Source organism: Balaenoptera musculus, chromosome 2, assembly GCF_009873245.2.
Source record: "Balaenoptera musculus isolate JJ_BM4_2016_0621 chromosome 2, mBalMus1.pri.v3, whole genome shotgun sequence".
NCBI lineage: Eukaryota > Metazoa > Chordata > Mammalia > Artiodactyla > Balaenopteridae > Balaenoptera > Balaenoptera musculus.
The window spans coordinates 164,895,796-164,914,441 of NC_045786.1; the positions used below are offsets into that span (position 1 = coordinate 164,895,796).

General features: G+C 38.6%; 1 protein-coding gene across 1 annotated transcript in view; it reads left to right on the top strand.

Annotated features, from left to right (window-relative positions):
• The first annotated feature begins 4,731 nt into the window (after positions 1–4,731).
• UNC79 (unc-79 homolog, NALCN channel complex subunit) overlaps positions 4,732–18,646 on the top strand; it is a 251,806-nt gene continuing 237,891 nt past the window's right edge. The window contains 1 exon segment of the mRNA XM_036842067.1: positions 4,732–4,794. Coding sequence (XP_036697962.1) covers positions 4,773–4,794 — 22 coding nt within the window. The 5' untranslated portion in view covers positions 4,732–4,772.

The following is an 18,646-nucleotide window of genomic DNA, read 5'->3' on the forward strand; positions in this document are numbered from 1 at the left end:
TGGAGAAATGGAGATCACTTATTCAGTGTGATGCCAAGTAGAGCTTTTCCAGTGGAAAATTTATTCATGTTTGTGAGCAGAATGGAACAATCCATTGAAAAGACAGAGACTTAAAATGCTGGAAAGAAAGGGCAATTAATGGATGCATTTATAATTAGAGGCAAGAAAAGGGCCCTTCACTTGGCAATGTAGAGAGGCAGTACTTCTGAAATAGAAGAAAAGAAAGAAAGGTTGATGAAGATCGATGGAGACAAAGAGAAGGAACGGTGAGGGAGTTCCTATTTGTTTCTTTGAAATAGTAAGTCAGTCCATCTGTTGGAATGGAGAAACTGGATAATGGACATGGTTCAGGTTAGTGAATTAGCCCAGTGGACATGTTAGGAGGTTGAAGTTGTAAGAGCCTAGGTTGATAATTAGGGTATCAATAATATGGATGATTTCAGGCTTTGAATGGTTTGAAATAGTCAGCATAAACCTTAATGGAATGAGTGCATCTGAGTGGCTTGGACAGTAATGCTAACAAAAGCAAACACTCATATGTTCCAGGGATTATTCTAGATTCTCGTATGTCATTTAACACGTGCCAGGGATTGTTCTAGATTCTTTTTAAAAAACATTTATTGAAGTATAGTTGATTTACAATGTTGTGTTTAATTTCTGCTGTATAGTACAGTGACTCCGTTATACATATATATATTCTTTTTCATATTCTTTTCCATTATAGTTTATCACAGGATGCTGAATATAGTTCCCTATGTTGTACAGTAGGACCTTGTTGTTTATCCATCCTATACATAATAATCTGCATCTGCTAATCCCAAACCCCCAATCCTTCCCTCTCCCCCCCACCTGCCCCGCCCCCACTTAGCAACCACAAGTCTGCTCTCTATATCTGAGTCTGTTTTTGTTTTGCAGATATGTTCATTTGTGTCGTATTTTAGGTTCCACATATAAGTGATATCATATGGTATTTGTCTTTCTCTTTCTGACTTACTTCACTTAGTATGATAATCTCTAGGTCCATCCATGTTGCCGCAAATGGCATTATTTCGTTCTTTTTAATGGCTGAGTAATAGTCCATTGCACATATATATACCATATCTTCTTTATCCATTCCTCTGTTGATGGACATTTAGGTTGTTTCCATGTCTTGACTATTGTAAATAGTGCTGCTATGAACATAGGGGTGCATGTATCTTTTTGAATTATAGTTTTGTCTGTTCTAGATTCTTTATGTGCATCCATTTAATCCTGACAACAACCTTTGACATAGCTATGTTATGTGCATTTTGCAGGTGAGGAAATTGAGACATAGGGAAGTAACGTGTTCAAGGTCACACCCAGGCAGAGCTGGAATTCAAACCCAGGCTGTCTAACTCCTGAGTCCATTCCTTAATAATATTATACGCTCTCAATGAGGCAGTAGAAGGTTTAATTGATGACAAACAGCAGGGTTAGTAAAACAAGCCAAGAGGGAGTAATGTACTTTGTTACTTTGTTTCTGGGTTATCCAAGATACCACTTGAAAAAAATTCAATTATTATTTTCTTTATCAAAGCCTCAAGCCTCCCAGAAATTTCTGAATAAATCATTGAGCTTTCTTTTATTCACACAGAACGTTTGTCATCTTCTCAGAAATTTATATTATATTCACATTTTCTTTCAGAATGATTCCAATTTTTTACTTGAAATTAACTCTTCAGCATCATTCTTTACATCATCATTTATCTTTGAAGCTTGGAACTTCTCTTTGGGATGTGTTTTTAGGAATGAACAATAGTATAGGATGATCGGCTTGATTAGCCGGACCAACCCGGCAATCACTGAGGTGACACAGTCCAGTTGTGTATACATCCTAAAGAGCCAAGTCAATAACATTTTATGAACATTTTCACCAGTATCATGAAACTTGGCCACTGTGTGTATCATAATGGGCAGCTTCTTTGTTGTCCATAGACTATTTTACGTTACTCAGTAACAACTCTCCTTGACATTTGTTCATTTTTTTTTTACAGGCATCCAAAAGTTTTCACCTTTATTTAGATAACTAAATATAACAGCTGTCTCAATGCCTTGTATTTTGAAGTACTTGCATTCACAGTTCAAAATTTCCCTTTTTCTTAAGTTGCTATTAAAAATGTCCGACTTGATTGGAAATTTAATTTTATTCAAGGCTAAATAAAATAGTTTTAGAATCATCATTTTAATTGCTCCCCAAAACCCAATGATCTTAGCTTCAAATTAAACCTCCCCCAAGGGATGATTGCTGGGCACAGTTTTTACATGAGGCCAGCTTACAGGGGGAGTAGCATTTAGGCAGAGGCAATAGCGAGGACCAACATCTTGAGATGAGAGTGATCCTGCAGTTTCCAAGGAGCAGGCTCAGGGTCACTGGGGCCAAGGGAGTGGGATAAGATGGGGTCAGAGAGGATGACGGGAGTTGGGAAGGAAAGACCATTTAGGGTTTGTTCTCCATTATAAGGACTTTGGCTTTTACTCTGAATGGGATGGAAAGCACCTGCAGGGTTCTGTGCCGAGAAGAAGGATGTTCTGTCTTAGATTTTAATAGGACTACTCAGGAAACTGTATTGAAAATCATGGAGGGGGGACTAGTGAGGATTCTATACAATGAGCCACGTGAGACATTAAGTTGGCTTGGGTCAGACAAGGAGTTAGTTCGGGCCACACGTGGTTTGAAGTGCCCATTAGACACACAATAGCAGATGTTGAGTAGACAGTAGGGGACCAAGTCTGGAATGGAGGGAAAAGTCTAGGCTGGAGGTAAATTTAGGGAGCTGTCCCCATGAAGATTGTATTCAAAGCCCAAAAAGTGTTTACTGAATGACTAAAGGTTGTCGAGGGAAGAGCTTTTCGTTGAAAAGGAAATTTGAATGCTACAAAGTTAGAGGTTTTCAAGAAATGGAGTGTTCTCAGCCCAGGCAGAGAAAGTAGAACCCATGGAATATTACCCAACCAGGACCCTAGCCTGAGGGTAGAGATTGCAGACAGACATGGCCATGGACTGAATGTTTCTGTCCCCCCCAAAATCATATGTTGAAATCCTAGTCCCCGAGGTGATGGTATTAGGACGTGGGCCTTCAGGAGGTGGATTGGGTCTAGTGCCTTTATAAAAGAGGCCCCACAGAGCTCACTTGCCCCTTCTGCCATGTGAGGTCATGTCAAAAAGACACCAGTTATGAACCAGGAAGCAGGTCCTCACCAGACACCGCAACTGCTGATGCCATGATCTTTATTTTTTTTCATAATTGTCAAAGATTTCTTTTGAATATTTTGCCCATATCATATATAATTTAACATTCTTTTACCTAAACTAAGGATTTTTGTTGTTGTTGTTGAGGTGGAAAAACATTGATTTAGTCACCACCGTTATCAGTATTAAAAATAATTGGTCACCTCTTTCAGTTCTGTTCCCAAAGCTTTTTGCTATATTAACCTGCTTTGATCATTGCTCCTCAGCTTTCACCTGCTATTTAAATTATTTGAATTAAGAATGGTCATAATGGTTGACACTTGCATAGTACTTGAATTTTTAAAGGACTTTCACATCCATTATATCATTTGATCCACCCACTAACTCTTTAGGTGACAGGGCAGGTTTTATTGTTCCCATTTTACAGAAATTGAGGCTTAGGGAGATTAGGATTGTCCTAGAATGAATAAGTGGTAGAACTGAGTCTTGAATCTGATTCTTCCTGACTCCAAGTCCAGGCTCAGAATGTCTTTCCACTACTTGATTCTTTAAGTATTTTCCTATTAATATGCCTGAGGTGTGTTTCCATTGCCTTCTTTTTCTACTGGCTTCATTTAGTTTCCCAGCAGAGGGGCTTCCTAACGTGCCTGTCTCCCTCCTGGGTGACTGCATGGGAGCCCACCTAGGTTCCTCCTGTTTCCAATCTTGCATTTTCCTTTTCTGTGGCTCTTCCAGCTTCACCATCCGTGGAAATCTCCTCCTTCCCTAGACTCGACTTCCGAAGTCTTCTCACAGCCCCCTGGCATTGGGACCTCCCATCCTGATCATCAGCAGGAGAGCCCATCAGAGAGGGGAGACAGAGGGCACGGACCGCAGCACGCCGGGAAGCCGTGCTGAGGGTTACTTCTGCATTTCCTTCCTCGCGGTCCTCAGGAGCGTCCTCGCCGCCCTCCGGCCCCTGCTCTCTCCAGCCCGCCCCTGATCCGCCTCCCTCTCCTTCCGCACGGAGGCTGAGACCAGGCGTGGGACGCACCTGTGTCCCTCTCCGGTCACCCCGTTGAGACACCGGGGCTGCTCCCGGAACAGGATTTACAGGCCCGGAGAACGCCAATGGGAGATCCAAATGGTCGGGGACTCCGGCACTTTAAGAGGCTTTTCTCTGGGAAACACCCGTCCCCTCCGTGCGCCTTATGAATGGAAATCCTCCTCCCCCGGTCGAGCCCATTCTCCCATTTCACCAGGAGCCGCAGCTTGCTCCCTCCTTTCGGTCTCCCCGCCCACATCAACGCGGGCAGCTCCAGGAGGGGACGGACAGGAAGCCTTTGGCCGCCTATTAAATCCCACCCATTTCTCCGGGGGCGATTTCCTAACCTTCCGGGACCGAATTCTGCAATTTGATGTGCGTTTTGTCCGAATGGTAGCGACACGGGCCTAAGGGAGGGGGAAAGCGAGGGGGTGGGGGTGGGGGGTATGCGCTCTTTTCCTCGCAACATCGCTGGCGGAGCGAGGGAGCTCACACGACACAGATTTTGGGGCAAAGCCTTTGCATCTGGACAGCACCATGTCCACCAAAGCGGAGCAGTGTAAGTAGCAGCCGGCCCGCCGTTCCGGCCCGGCCTCCGGCTGGGAGCTATTGCAGCTGCAGCGTTTGCGGCTGCTGGGAGACCTTGGCCTCGTGCTGGTGCGGGGGTGGGGGCTGAAGTTGGTGGGGGGGTGGGGCGTGGGGGGGGGGAAGAGAAGGTGGGGGGAGGGCGGACGCTAATGGGAACGCGGCGCTGTCCCCGGTGCTGAAAAATTATGCGGGCTTCCTCGGCTGGTGGCGGGGTTTGGCAAGACCGAAAGACCCTACGAAACGAAATTAAAATGGGGTCATTTTCGGGGAGAAGGGGCCTCGTATCTTTCAGATAAATATTTCGGTATCTCTTGTTGGAGTGGGGGAAGGGGGCAGCAGCACATCAGGGGCGGGGAACTGTCAGTGCCACCCGAGTCTGCCGGGCTTTCTGAGCATGCCCAGTTCTCGGTGCTGGAGCCATAGGGGAGTTCGAGTCTGCAGTTTCCACTTTGGGTTGGAGAGGCTAGAAGGCAGAGGAGGGGGAGGGAGGATTCTGGAGTCTGAATCCTGGATTCAGTGTGAGGAAAATCAGCTCAATAACACCAGCACTAATGCTAAAACTAACCACAACCAGAGGTTAAAGCCAGAGTCAGTGCTTGCAAGAAAGTGAAAGGAGCTCTGGAAAAATGATCTAATTATTTTTCCAGAGAGGTTTCCTTTGTAGGGCAGCTCACACAAACTATAAAAAATAGCAGGAGGATTGTAGTTGTCCCAGGAATGATTGGCTGTGTGTTTGGTTGGAAACAAGCTGCTAACTCCTTGTGGACAGAGGAAGTTTCTAATAGGCTCCCTATAGCCTTTCGTATAGCAGTGCGCATTAGTAGGCCTTTGGTATGTACTTGGTAGGTTGATTAACATGAAAGCTTTTCCTGAGTGCACTTGAAGGATTCAGGAACTTAAACTTCTGTAAATAAAAGGTGTTTTTATTAAGCAATGAGTTTGAATTTTTGACAAGTATACCAAAACCTATTCATCAAATTGACTCTAGTTTCTTTCAGAACAGCACAAGGTTATGTTGTCACTGCTTGAAAGTCTTTTTAATTCTTCTTTGGAATGGCTATTAAAGCCATTTTGTGAGACACCAAAAAACAGTAGTCTCATTATTTTGGGGCAGTAGCTTGAATTTGTTAAAATGCAGTATGTCACTTATTCACCAGGTAGATTAAATGAACTGAAGACTCATAGAATTCCCAGATTGATGCTTCATTAGAGATCCTTTATGAGCACCTACCATCCAGTGCTTGTACCTCTACATAAATTTTTTCTTTTTTTTTGGAATCTGGAACACCTGAGTTTGAATCCTAGTTCTGCCGTTTACTGTTTGACCTTGGGCAAAATAATTGACTTCTATGAGCTTTATTTCCTCATCTGTAGACCTGGGGTAATAATGCCAGTGGGGTGGTTGTGATTATAGGTGAGAGAATACACATCAAATGTTGAGTAGTGAGTCCAGCATATAACAAGTACTCAATAAATGACAGTTATGATATTGACAATCATTTCCCACTTATTAGTCCATCTCTTTTAAATCATTAGGAAGTTCTTTTGTGATTTTTTGGGCCTGTTTTAGTTAAATCTAAACCTCAAAGATAAATTTGGCTTCTACAGAGGCTTTTGAAAAAATTATGCATTACGTTTTGAGTAATGGTAACATAGTTGGAATCGGTGCAGAACTTGAGGATATCACACCCTTAAAGATTTTATTTTAGTACAGTTGTTAAAAAGACCACTACCTGTCATTTGCTTTTACAGTTACGTATTATGTAAGAAATACCAGGTTAAAGCTAGTGAGTATTACTGTCCTCTTCCTTGTTATATTTTGAGATGCTTTGTCTTGTCTCTTTCCTGGGCAGTTAGTGCCAAGATGGATAAAAATCTATCTGTGGACTTGGTTGTGTAGTGCACATAGTGTGTAGTTTAGGAGGTAGTTTAGAATTTTTTGTAAAACAGGTTTTGTTTTGTTTTTTTATCTGTAGATGGAAAGATACCATATTTGAAGCTAGGACATATGGATTTGAGTTTTTCATGTCCTTCTGATTAACTGTGAGACACAAATAACTGGGCAATTAACTTAATAGTTTTGTGCCTCAGAGTTTCCATCTGTAAAGTAAGGAGTAGGAGTAGCAGCTCTCTTTGTTTAGCCGTTAGCATTTTGGAGGGCAAAGGAGGTAACACGGGAGTAGGCTGTGAAAATGATAAGGGTGCTTTGGGTGTTTTTCGGTATCTTTATCTAGGGTGGAGGGAAGTTAAGAATCTCTTTTCTCTCTCTCTCTGACATGCACTAACATGGATGAGCTGACACTCCAGTGCACATTATGTACCCGAAAATAGAGCACATACATGAAAGGCTGCATGGTTACTGATTATGAAGGGTGAATACTTTTTAATAAAGTGAAGTTGCAGATCTGTGATCCTTGGACTCTGTAGGAGTACGGCTAGGAGGAAGGAGAAAGAGAAGGGAGGGCCGTGAGATTTTTCTCTTCTACTGGATGTGAAGGCCACCAGAACATGAGAGAACGAGAGACTTCATTTCGTTTCTGCATTCAGGAGTGTGCATAGTACCGTTTGCCTAAGGACCAAGGGGGAGATGGAGGCTTAATGCAGTGTCAAAATGATATTTCTGTTACTCTTCTTCCTGAGACCTCTTGATGTAGGTACAGGCTTCTTTGGTACAGGAAGTGGACATAGTTTGGTTGAGCCAGCAAGAGGAAGTATTGCATTTCAACCAAACAAATTACGTGACTTAACCTTTGAAATGTAACATATCCCAGTTATGTGAAAGATGATCTTATTTTTATGTAGTAGCATTTTCTTTAATAAAATAAGTGATAATGATGAAAGAGAGTCTAGGTATAGTTAAGATATACTTTGGAGCTTGTTTTATACGTTCAGTCAGTTTCCTGTGCTTTGTGCAGAACATCATAACAGGAGGTGAAAGCTCCTAGCAGTTTCTCAGGCGATTGCACAAGAGTTACAGGCTTTTTCCTTGAAATGCTTCTTTTTCTTAAAGTCAAAGTTCACTGTCATGAAAATGTTTATGTAGCTGATATAGAATGATAAAAATAAGAATTTATAGTTCTTTCATTTGGGATTCTAAAGAGGAGAAAGAGGAATCTACCCCCCGCCCCCCAGTTTTCCCTGTCTTTTAAGAGTTAAAATTGACCAATCTGGGGTACTTTGGGTGTGCTCTTTCAAAAGAAGCTTGCTTTTGATAACAGCAGAAGTTAAGAGTCAGGGTTCTAGAATCAGACTGCTGCTTGGGTTTAAATCCTGGCTCTGCTTCTTGCATTCTCTGTGCCCTTGGACAAGTTAACTCTACCTCTCTAAACCTCAACTGCATTGTTTGTAAAATGGGGATAGTCATAGTTGTGAAGATTAAATGAGGTGATCCATGAAAAGTGCATAGCACAGAATCCTGGCATATAATGAGGAGTTAATAAATAAGTTAGCTCATTATTATCATCATTATCATCAAGTATAAAACCTTGTACTTACTGCTAAAATAAGGATAATTATAAAGTTTGGATCTAGTCCCCCCCACCCCCCACCAGCCCAGAGTGGAGCAGAAAAAAAAGTAGCCATTGTTTAAATGGGACATGGGCTCTTGGGCTATTTTTTTTCTCCTTTGCTTGTCTCCAAGTCTCTTCTACAACAATCGACCTAACCCCTTTGGGTGGGAGTGGATCCCTGCATGGCAATTCCTTGACTTGATATATCTAGCAGGGAACTGGCTGATCACCTAAACAGAACATTTCTAGGGCGTGAACTGCCTATCCATCACCTTTTGTATTATGATGACAGTGTAGCATCTGGTTAACATAAATCACTCATATAAATATCCATCAAAATGTTTGTCAAATTTGGAAATTAACCTGCTGATATTTGGGGTATAAACTCAGTATAGCTAATTATAGAAATGTGAATGTGTGCCATTTTTAATGTATTTACCCTACTCAACGTCTTTATCTCAATAACTAAAACTCTTTTGATTACGTCAAAACAAACAGTTTGAAGAGTATAGCTAATTAGCAGTATGATTTGAAGTTGAACTTTCCCCTATCCCCTACATATTTAAGGGTCATACTTAGAGAAATCAATAGGGAGTTTTATTTATTTTTATGTACATTATTTGGTAATGTGACTAAAATATAAAAGCACTTCTCCTTTGAATAACATTGCAACCTGTAGCCATTTAGAAATCTTTGCACAACAACATTGCTGACTTCTTATAGACGGAACTCTAGTTTTATTCACATGTGTAAAAATTAGAGTGTACCTATTAACCATATTTGTGGTAGCAAAAAGAACACCAGGTTTTTAGCTCTGATTTCTCTGCATGATTTGACACTAGCTTTTCTATTCCTTATTTAAACTCTCCTTTTCTTCTTTCTTTGCTGGCCGTTCCTACTCAGATTTTTTCTTAGGGCTACCTTTCTTCTCCCTATCTTTAAAAACAGGATTCTGTCATTAGTTCTCTCTTTTTTAAAAAAAAAATCCCACAGACTCTTTCTCTCATTCACTCTTGTGGTATTAACTATCACCTCTATGTGGATGACACCCAAATTCAATTTTCTAGTCTAAACGTGTTTCTTGAACTATGGCCTCTATACCTATCGAAGTGTCCTATAGGCAACTCAAACCCAAACTCATTGTCTTCTGTCCCAAACTTGTACTTCTTTTTTATAATACTCATTTTGGTGAATGGCTCCATGATCTATCAACCCATTCACCTAAGTCAAAAAATTGGGAGTGTTCCTAAACTTCTCCTACTCTCTACCATTACTATTTAAGCCCTAATGGTTCTTGCCCATCCAACTAAATCCCTGCACTAGCTCCTTGATCTAGTTACATTGGACTATTTTTTTCCAGTTCTTCCAGTGCACGATGTTCTTTTTGCCTGATATGCTTTCTTTCTCTTTTGGCCCTTTTCTTTGCCTTCCTAATGCTTACTTATTGTTCATTATTTAGCTTGGAAGCCCTGTGTGATTGTCACTCTCCCCCTGTATGCCCTACTCGTGTGCTCACACTGTATTGCAATCATTAGTCTTCTTGTTAGTTGCCCTAATTTGTGTGTAGACGGTATTATGTTCATCTCTGTGTCTTCAGCATGCAAATCATTGTCTAGGGCAGTGTTTGCACAAAAACTGTTTCTTGAATAAGTGAAAATGAATGAAGGTGAAGTAAATGTCTTTCATAAAGAAGGATTACATAATTATGTTTTGGATATCATTCACCTGAAGATTTCATATTTTCATTAATGTGAAGTTCTGTACTATATACAATGTTCACATGCTTTTCAAATGGATTTACAGGTAAATAAAAATATAGCTGTCCAAAGTACTTAAAACATATTTGCTAAATCAAATTTTATAGTATTTATATAACAACTTACACTTTTCCTGAATGTTCATTATATTTTTGGTTCTTTCTCTTAGTTAAAATTTTCTCTTAGTATGTTCAGCATAATAATCACAATTCCTAATTGGTAGACAATCTTAGCACACAGCCAGCTTCTTCTTTTTTCTTTTGAGATAAAGTGACAATACATCTGAAGTCAGGGACTCTTCATGCTGTAACTTGACTTGGATCCTTTGGTAGTATACCTGTGCAAATTTTCTGTATTGATTACTCAACCAATAAATAGGCTTTAAATTGGGATTTTCATTTTGCAGTATTATTATGTTGGAAATTCACATGCATTTGTTTCTCATATTCTGAAAAGATATGGGTAGCTCTGCATAAACGAACACATACATTGGCTTAGAAATGAAATGTTTATTGCATAAAAAAACTACATTAAGCAAAAATGTACCCTTATCAACAAGCTCGCTTCCTGTAGTGTGGAAAGCTCAATCATTTCATTTAGAATTTTTAGCTTTTTTCAACCCATACGTTCTATTTCTGTCTTGTTTTTCTCTCCTTCTGGACATTTCTTGAAAGGACAATGCTTCTAAACAGTATATAGTTTATCGTGTGAGTCTTATTTACTATTTGATGTGGGATTAAAATTGGAGGGATATTCAGCATTTCAGAGTGTATTTCAAATTCATTGGTCTTAGAAGCTTGGTCTGACACTAGAACAAAACTTAAAGGATATGTGTGTGTGTACATAGGTACTTATGTATATATATGCACATGTGTGTTTATATACCTATACATTTATATATATATATATATATATATAAAATGCTATTTTAAGAAGAAATGAGCTTGCCTCAGAAGTGAAAATAGATAACTCCTAATCATATAACCAATTAAACATGTCAGAATTATATGTATTTGAATCTTAAGATCTCTAGAAAGGAGGGTTTAGATATCTATTGTTTGTGCCTATTATGTATTAAGCACTTTGACATATATTAGCTTAATTCATTCTCATAATACTTTTGAGAGTCAAGTGTTATTGTATTATGTAAAACTCTGGTTTTATGTCTTAAATATTCCTTAGGTACCTCACGTCCTCTTTATTCTTACCATCACCATCCTAATTATGGAATTTATCATTTCTTTATTATAACAGCCTTTTAATTTATCTCCCTGTGTCTGCTTTTGTCCCCATCAAATCTATCCTCACGTAGTCCCCTTAGTGATCCATCTAAAATACAGAGGCTATCGTGTCATTTTTATCATTCTCTTCTTTAAAACATTTCCTATCTTTAAATACCTTACTATCACCTTTGACCCACGTTAGAGCTCCACCTCTTTGCGAGTTGGGTGTGCTCTTCCTAGATGTTAGACTATATACCATATACGTAGAGTAACTGCTCACTAATGTTGGATGATAGCATGACTTAATTTCGAGGCACTTTACTTTTACATTACATTTAAAATTTTTTTAAAAATTTTATTTATTTTATTTTTGGCTGCATTGGGTCTTCGTTGCTGCACGCGGGCTTTTCTCTGGTTGCGGCAAGCGGGGGCCACTCCTCGTTGCAGTGCGCAGGCTTCTCATTGCAGTGGCCTCTCTCATTGTGGAGCACAGGCTCTAGGTGCACGGGCTTCAGTAGTTGTGGCACATGGGCTCAGTAGTTGTGGCCCACGGGCTCTAGAGCGCAGGCTTAGTAGTTGTGGCGCACGGGCTTAGTTGTTCCGCGGCACGGGGGAATCTTCCTGAACCAGGGCTTGAACCTGTGTCCCCTGCATTGGCAGGCGGATTCCTAACCGCTGTGCCACCAGGGAAGCCCTACATTACATTTTAATATGCGTTCCAGGTCCTTCTTATGTCGTCCTTTAAATGTGGCACTTGAAAAGGACTCAATACCTTATATATACCTTCACTAGTACAGAGTACAGGAATCTATATTTCAAAATGTAAAGATTCCTTTAGCTCTTTGTATTATAATGTCAAGCCTCTGGTCTGCTGAAACTGCCAGATCTTTTCCATAGGAATACCTGTTAAGCCTGTTTTCCTTCATTCTCCAGCTGTGCAGTGGGACGATAATAGAGCTTTGTTTAACCCTGTGTTAGTTTCCTAGGGCTGCTGAAACAAATTACCACAAACTGGGTGGATTAAAACAAGAGAAATTTATTCTCTCACAATTCTGGAGGCTAAAAGTCCAAAATAAAGGTGTTGGCAAGGCCTTGCTTCCTCTGCAGGCCTTCTTTGCCTCTCTCTTACCTTCTGGCGGTTGCTGGTACCCCTTGGTGTTCCTTGGCTTGTGCTGTATCACTCCAATCTCTGCCTCCGTCTTCACATGGCCTGTGTCTCCTCTGTGTCTCTGTATCCAATCTCCCTCTCTTTTCTCTTATAAATACCCCAGTCATTGGATTTAAGGCCTCGCCTAATCCAGTATGACCTCATTTTAATCCAATTACATCTACAAAGGCCCTATTTCCAAATAAGGTTACATTTATGGGTATCAGGGTTTAGGACTTGAACATAACTTTTTGGGGAACATGATTCAACCCACTACAAACTACTAATTTCATCTTTTTAGTGTCATCTCATTGTTATGCCTGATTTTATCATTCAACATAATAGACATTTCTCCATTAGTTTTGCATCAACTACCAAAATGATATGCATCCCTATATAAAATATTCAAAATAAAAATGTTGATCAGGAGAAAAGAAGTAAAAAAAGAATGTGGTGTGCCATTAAATAGCTTGTTTCAAGTTGCTTTTGAGCCATTGATCAATACATTTTAGATAAGACAGTTTCACCAACTGCAAATGCATCCTCTTGTGGTACTACCCAATCCATATTTTATCAACTTGTCTGTTCTCTTATTCAACAAATATCTATTGGGTGTCTGCAGTGTGTCAGGCTCTGTACCAGGCTCTAGAGGAGCTTACAGTTGAGTCTACTCTGCTGAGATGTATATACTCTATCTTTAGCTTTCCTTTGTTACTCTGTCCAGATTCCCCCAAAGAAATAAGAAATTGAAGTGAACTTGGCATGACTTATTCACAGACAGCCAATACTTGCTCCTTAGGATCATTATTGCACTCTCTCCTTTTTTTTTAAACTGTAGGCTAAATTTTTTTTTTTTTGGTAGAGAGTTGTATTGGAATCCCCTCTCCCCCATTCAACATTTTTCTTATTTTCCAGGTTTTTCTGGCTATCCTTTTTCATTCTTCCAAACTAATCTCACAATCAAGTTGCATAGGTCCAGAAAAAAGCTTGATGGTATTTTTGAGTATCACATTAAATTTATAAAATAACTTAGGGAGAACTGACATCTTCAGGATGTTGAATCTCACTATCTAAGAACATTGTATGTCTTTCCAATTATTTTCAAGTCTTTCTGTGCCTTTCTGAAAAGGTGCTTTTAGAGGGGGTGCTTTTAGAATTTCTTGTTAAGCTTATGCTTAGTGTTTCTTTTGTTTTAAACATTTTTATTATTAGTTATTTTATTTATTTATTTTTGGCTGCGTTGGGTCTTTGTTGCTGTGTGCGGGCTTTCCCTAGTTGGCGGTGAGCGGGGACTACCCTTCGTTGTGATGCACGGGCTTCTCATTGCGGTGGCTTCTCTTGTTGCAGAGCACAGGCTCTAGGTGCCGGGCTTCAGGAGTTGTGGCTTGTGGGCTCTGGGGCACAGGTTCAGTAGTTGTGGCACACGGGCTTAGTTGCTCCGCGGCATGTGGGATCTTCTGAGACCAGGGCTCGAACCCGTGTCCCTGCATTGGAAGGTGGATTCTTAACCACTGTACCACCAGGGAAGCCCCTGCTTAGCGTTTTTTGAAATTCTTTTTTTTCTATCATAATTGAGGTTTGTCTTTTCTTCTATATTTTTATTTTTATACACGAAGGCTATTGATTTTTTTTTTTAATATTTATTTATTGATTTATTTTTGGCTGCATTGGGTCTTAGTTGTGGCGCGAGGGGCTTAGTTGCCCCGCAGCATGTGGGATCTTAGTTCCCCCACCAGGGATCGAACTCTCATCCCCTGAACTGGAAGGCAGATTCCCCACCACTGGACCACCAGGGAAGTCCCGGCTATTGATTTTTGTATGCCTATTTTGTAACCTTACTTTACCAAATTATTTTCTTTTTGTAATTGCTTTTCCATCTATTCTTTGGGTTTTCAAGATATATAATTATATAATCTGCAAATAGAAAATAATTTTATTCTTTTCCATCCAATTCTTATATCTCTAATTACCTTCTCTTTTCTAATTGCATTGGCAAATATTTCCACACAATGTTAAATATAGCATAGAGCGTATTCTTGTGTGGTTTTGAATTTTAGTAGCAAAGCGTCTAGTATTTCTCTATTAAGTAAGATTTAGGGGGGGGCTGAGGTAATATTCTAAGGAAGTGTCCATCAATTCTTTTTTATTGAGTTAAAAAAAAAACTTGAATGGTGTTGAATTTTGTCAAGTTTATTTTCTGTATCTATGGAGACCATATGACTTCTTCTCTTAACTTTATTAATATGCTGGATTGGATTTTATGTTTTATTTAATAATATTTGCAGTGATATTCACAAGTTAGATTGGTTCATTTTTTGGGGGGGTGGGGAGTAATTCTAGTCAGGTTCTGGGAACAATGTTATACTGACTACATAAAATGAGTTTGGAAGATTTCCTTCTTTTTCTATGCTCTGGAATAATTAAAGTAATATTGAGGTTTTCTGATCTTTAAAAGTTTGTTAGGGTTCCCCTGTGAAATCATCTGGCCTGCTGCTTTTTTGTAGTGGAAATTTTTAACTTCTTCCTTTATTTCCTCTATGACCCTTGTTCTATTTAGACTTTCTGTTTCTACTGGGGTCAATTTTGGTAAGTTTTATTTCTCTAAATTTTTTTTCATTTCATCTAAGTTTTCAAATTTGTTTGCATAGAATTATGCAGAAGAGTCTTTTAGAAAATTTAAAATTTCCACTATTTTGATGTTTATTTTCTCCTTGTCATTTCTAATGTTATATATTTAATGTTGTATACTTGTGTTTTCTCTCCCCATCCCTATCCCCTTTTTTCCTGATCTAGTTAGTGGTTTGTCTGTTTTATTAATTTCTTTTCTAAGGAACCAGTTTTAGATTTATTTATTAATTCCACTGTTTGTTTTTTTTTTTGGTTTGTAAATTAATTTCTACTTTTATTATTAATTCCCTTTTCCCCAGACGTCTTTTCTTTTTTGTTTTGGCTGCACTGCACAGCATGAAGAACTTCCCCGACCAGGGACCGAACCCATGCTCCCTGCAGTGGAAGCCTGGAGTCTTAACCACTGGACCACCAGGAAGTCCCAGACATCGTTTTTTGAAACTTTGGTGTTTTATTTTCTAGCTTCTTGAGTTGGGTGTTTATTTATTTTAATATTTTTGATCAGGCATTTCATGCAATATATTTTATTTGACACTTCCTTTAGCTGTAGGCTACAGATTCTGATAATGTCAGGTTTTTATTATCATTTTCACAAAGTTCTGCAATTTAATTTTGTATTTTGCCTTTGACTCAAGTGTTGTTTAAACGTGTGCTTGTAAATTTCCACTTGGAAGGGCATTTTTGTTTATTTTGTTATTTTGTGTGTGCGTTTTCATTTCTTTTTAAGTTGAGGTATAATTAAAATATAACATTAGTTTAAGGTGTGCACATAATTCAATATTTGTGTATATTGCAAAAGATCACCACAAGTCTAGTTAACATCTTTTTATTTTGTTATTGATTTTGAGTTTTACTGCATTATAGTCTGAGGATGATATTTGCATTATTTCTATTCTTTGGAAATTATTGAGCTTTTCTCTGTGGCGTCAGATTAGGTCAGTTTTTATGAATGTTCCACGTGTACTTGAAAAGAAATTGTAATCTCTATTATTGGTATTCAAAGTTTGATATAGATCTAAAAGATCCACCTGATTTATGTTGTTTTGGTCTTCTATACCCTTATTAATTTTTAGTCTGCTTGATCTTGGATTTTGAGAGGTATGTTAAATCTCCTATTGTTAGTGTGTTTTTGTCTATTTCTAGTTGCATCTCCTGTAGGTTTCAGCTTAATTAAAGTTATTGCTTTGTTATTGGGTTCATAAATATTAATAACTGTAATATCCTCATTGTGAATTGTAGCCTTAAGCATTATGAAGTGGCCTTTTTAATATATGGCAATGCTTTTTGGTCTCAATTCCACCTTGTCAGTATCAAGATTAAGACTCCTGTTTTCTTTTTGTGTTTGCCTGATATGTCTTTCTCCATCCTTTTATTTTTAACTCTTTTGAATCTCTTTGTTTTAGGTGTGTCTCTTGTATTCTGCATAGTGTTGAATTTTGATTTATTAGCCAATCTGAAAATCCTTTTCTTTCAGTAGGTGAGTTAAGCCCATTTACATCTATTGATATGATTAATATGTTTGCCCTCAGTTCTATCATACTTTTTTTTTTTTGTCTTTTGTATCTACGTTTTTTCATTATGCAGTTGCTTTTACCTGCTTGTTCGTTCTGTTGGTTAACTTTATACTAATACCTTTATATAATACCATTAGTCCACTTTTTTTTTTTTTGGACTTACTAGTTCCCTACGTTGAAAAATATTGAAATTAGCTTGTAACCTCTTCTCCCTTGCTCCTTCTAGCCCAGTATCTGATCTAAAGTAATATCCTATTATTTCCAGTTAATGTTTAATGGACAGTCATATCCATATGCACTCCTTATTCTCCCGACCCCAATTTTTGATAATTATACTTGTCTGCTATATTCTCTCTTTTATGACCATGGGTTATCTTTGTTCTATAGGAATATTTATATTTAGTGCTCACCAATGATTCTTATATCACTGTCTCTCTCAGTCTTTTTGGTTGTCTGAGTGTTCTTTTCTGAGAGATTCTTTTGGAAGGGCTCACAGGATCAATGTACCTTGAGTTTTGGCAAGTTTATAATAGTTTGTTTGCAGCTTTTTACTTGGAGGCCAGTTTGGGTACATGTAAAATCCTTGATTCATATTTCCCTTCCTTGAGTGTCTTAAATTTGTTACACCATGTTCTTTGGGTATTAGGAATTGGTTGAAAAGTCAGGGGACAATCTTGTTTTCTTTCCCTTATTAGTGTCTTAGCCTTTTTGCCTAGTTGCCCAAATAATGTTTTATTTTCTTTTTGAAGTAATTTTCACTGTAATAGGATTCAGTGTTGGTAATGCTGAAGTGATTGTGGTGTATCCTTTCAATGTATAAATTCAAGATTTTTTTTTAATTTTAGGAAAATGTCCTGAAATTATAGAATATAATTTAATATTTATTTTGGTCTATTGTTTGACATTCTTCTTTGAGATCCCTATCATATGTATGTTGGGTCTTTTTTGCTTATCTTCTGTATGGATCACTTTCTATTGAATGTTTTTAAAATCTCTTTCTGTATTTCTTTTGAGTTTTTTTAAAAAAATTAATTAATTAGTTAATTAATTTTTGGCTGAGTTGGGTCTTTGTTGTTGTTGTGTGCGGGCTTTCTCTAGTTGCGGTGAGCAGGGGCTACTCTTCGTTGCAGTGTGCGGGCTTCTCATTGCGGGGGCTTCTCTTGTTGCAGAGCACGGGCTCTAGGCGTGTGGGCTTCAGTAGTTGTGGCTTGCAGGCTCTAGAGCGCAGGCTCAGTAGTTGTGACACATGGGCTTAGTTGCTCCGCGGCATGTGGGATCTTCCCGGACCAGGGCTCAAACCTGTGTCCCCTGAATTGGCAGGCAGATTCTTAACCACTGCACCACCAGGGAAGCCCCCTCTTTTGTGTTTTTAAAAGAGTTACCTGTGCAGTATATCTTTATTAGTCTTTATATGAGCTAGCCTATTCATGGTGATTCCACATGTATATACATTTATTTAGCTCTTAACTTGAAATGTCAAATATAAATAAAATTAACACTATTCAGTTGAATATTACCTTATTTCTCATAAATCCAAACTTATTCATTGTAAGTAAGTACAAGCATCTGACTACATCATTCTGTCTTCTAGTGTAGACATGCCCAAATACCTACATATTGGAATGCATGTAGCTTTGTCCTCTTTTTGTTTATTGTGGAAATAGTTACATATAATAAAATTCACCCATTTTCAAAGCACAGTTTAATGACTTTTGCAAAGCAGATAGAATCGTGTAACCACCACCTTAACCAGTATATAAAACAGTTCTCTTACCTTAAGAAGATTCCTTGTGCCCCTTTGCTCTTGATCTCCTTCCTGTACCCCCAGCCCCAGGCAGACATTGATCTGCTTTCCATCACTATAGTTTGCCTTTTCTAGAATTTCATATAAATGGAATCATTCAGTACATAGTCTTTCTAATTGACTACTTTTATTTAGCATAATGTTTTTGAGATTCGTTCATGTTGTTGCATATATTAATATTTTGTTTCTTTTTATTGCTCTGTAGTGTTCCATGGTTTGTATATATTATTTGGGTTGTTTC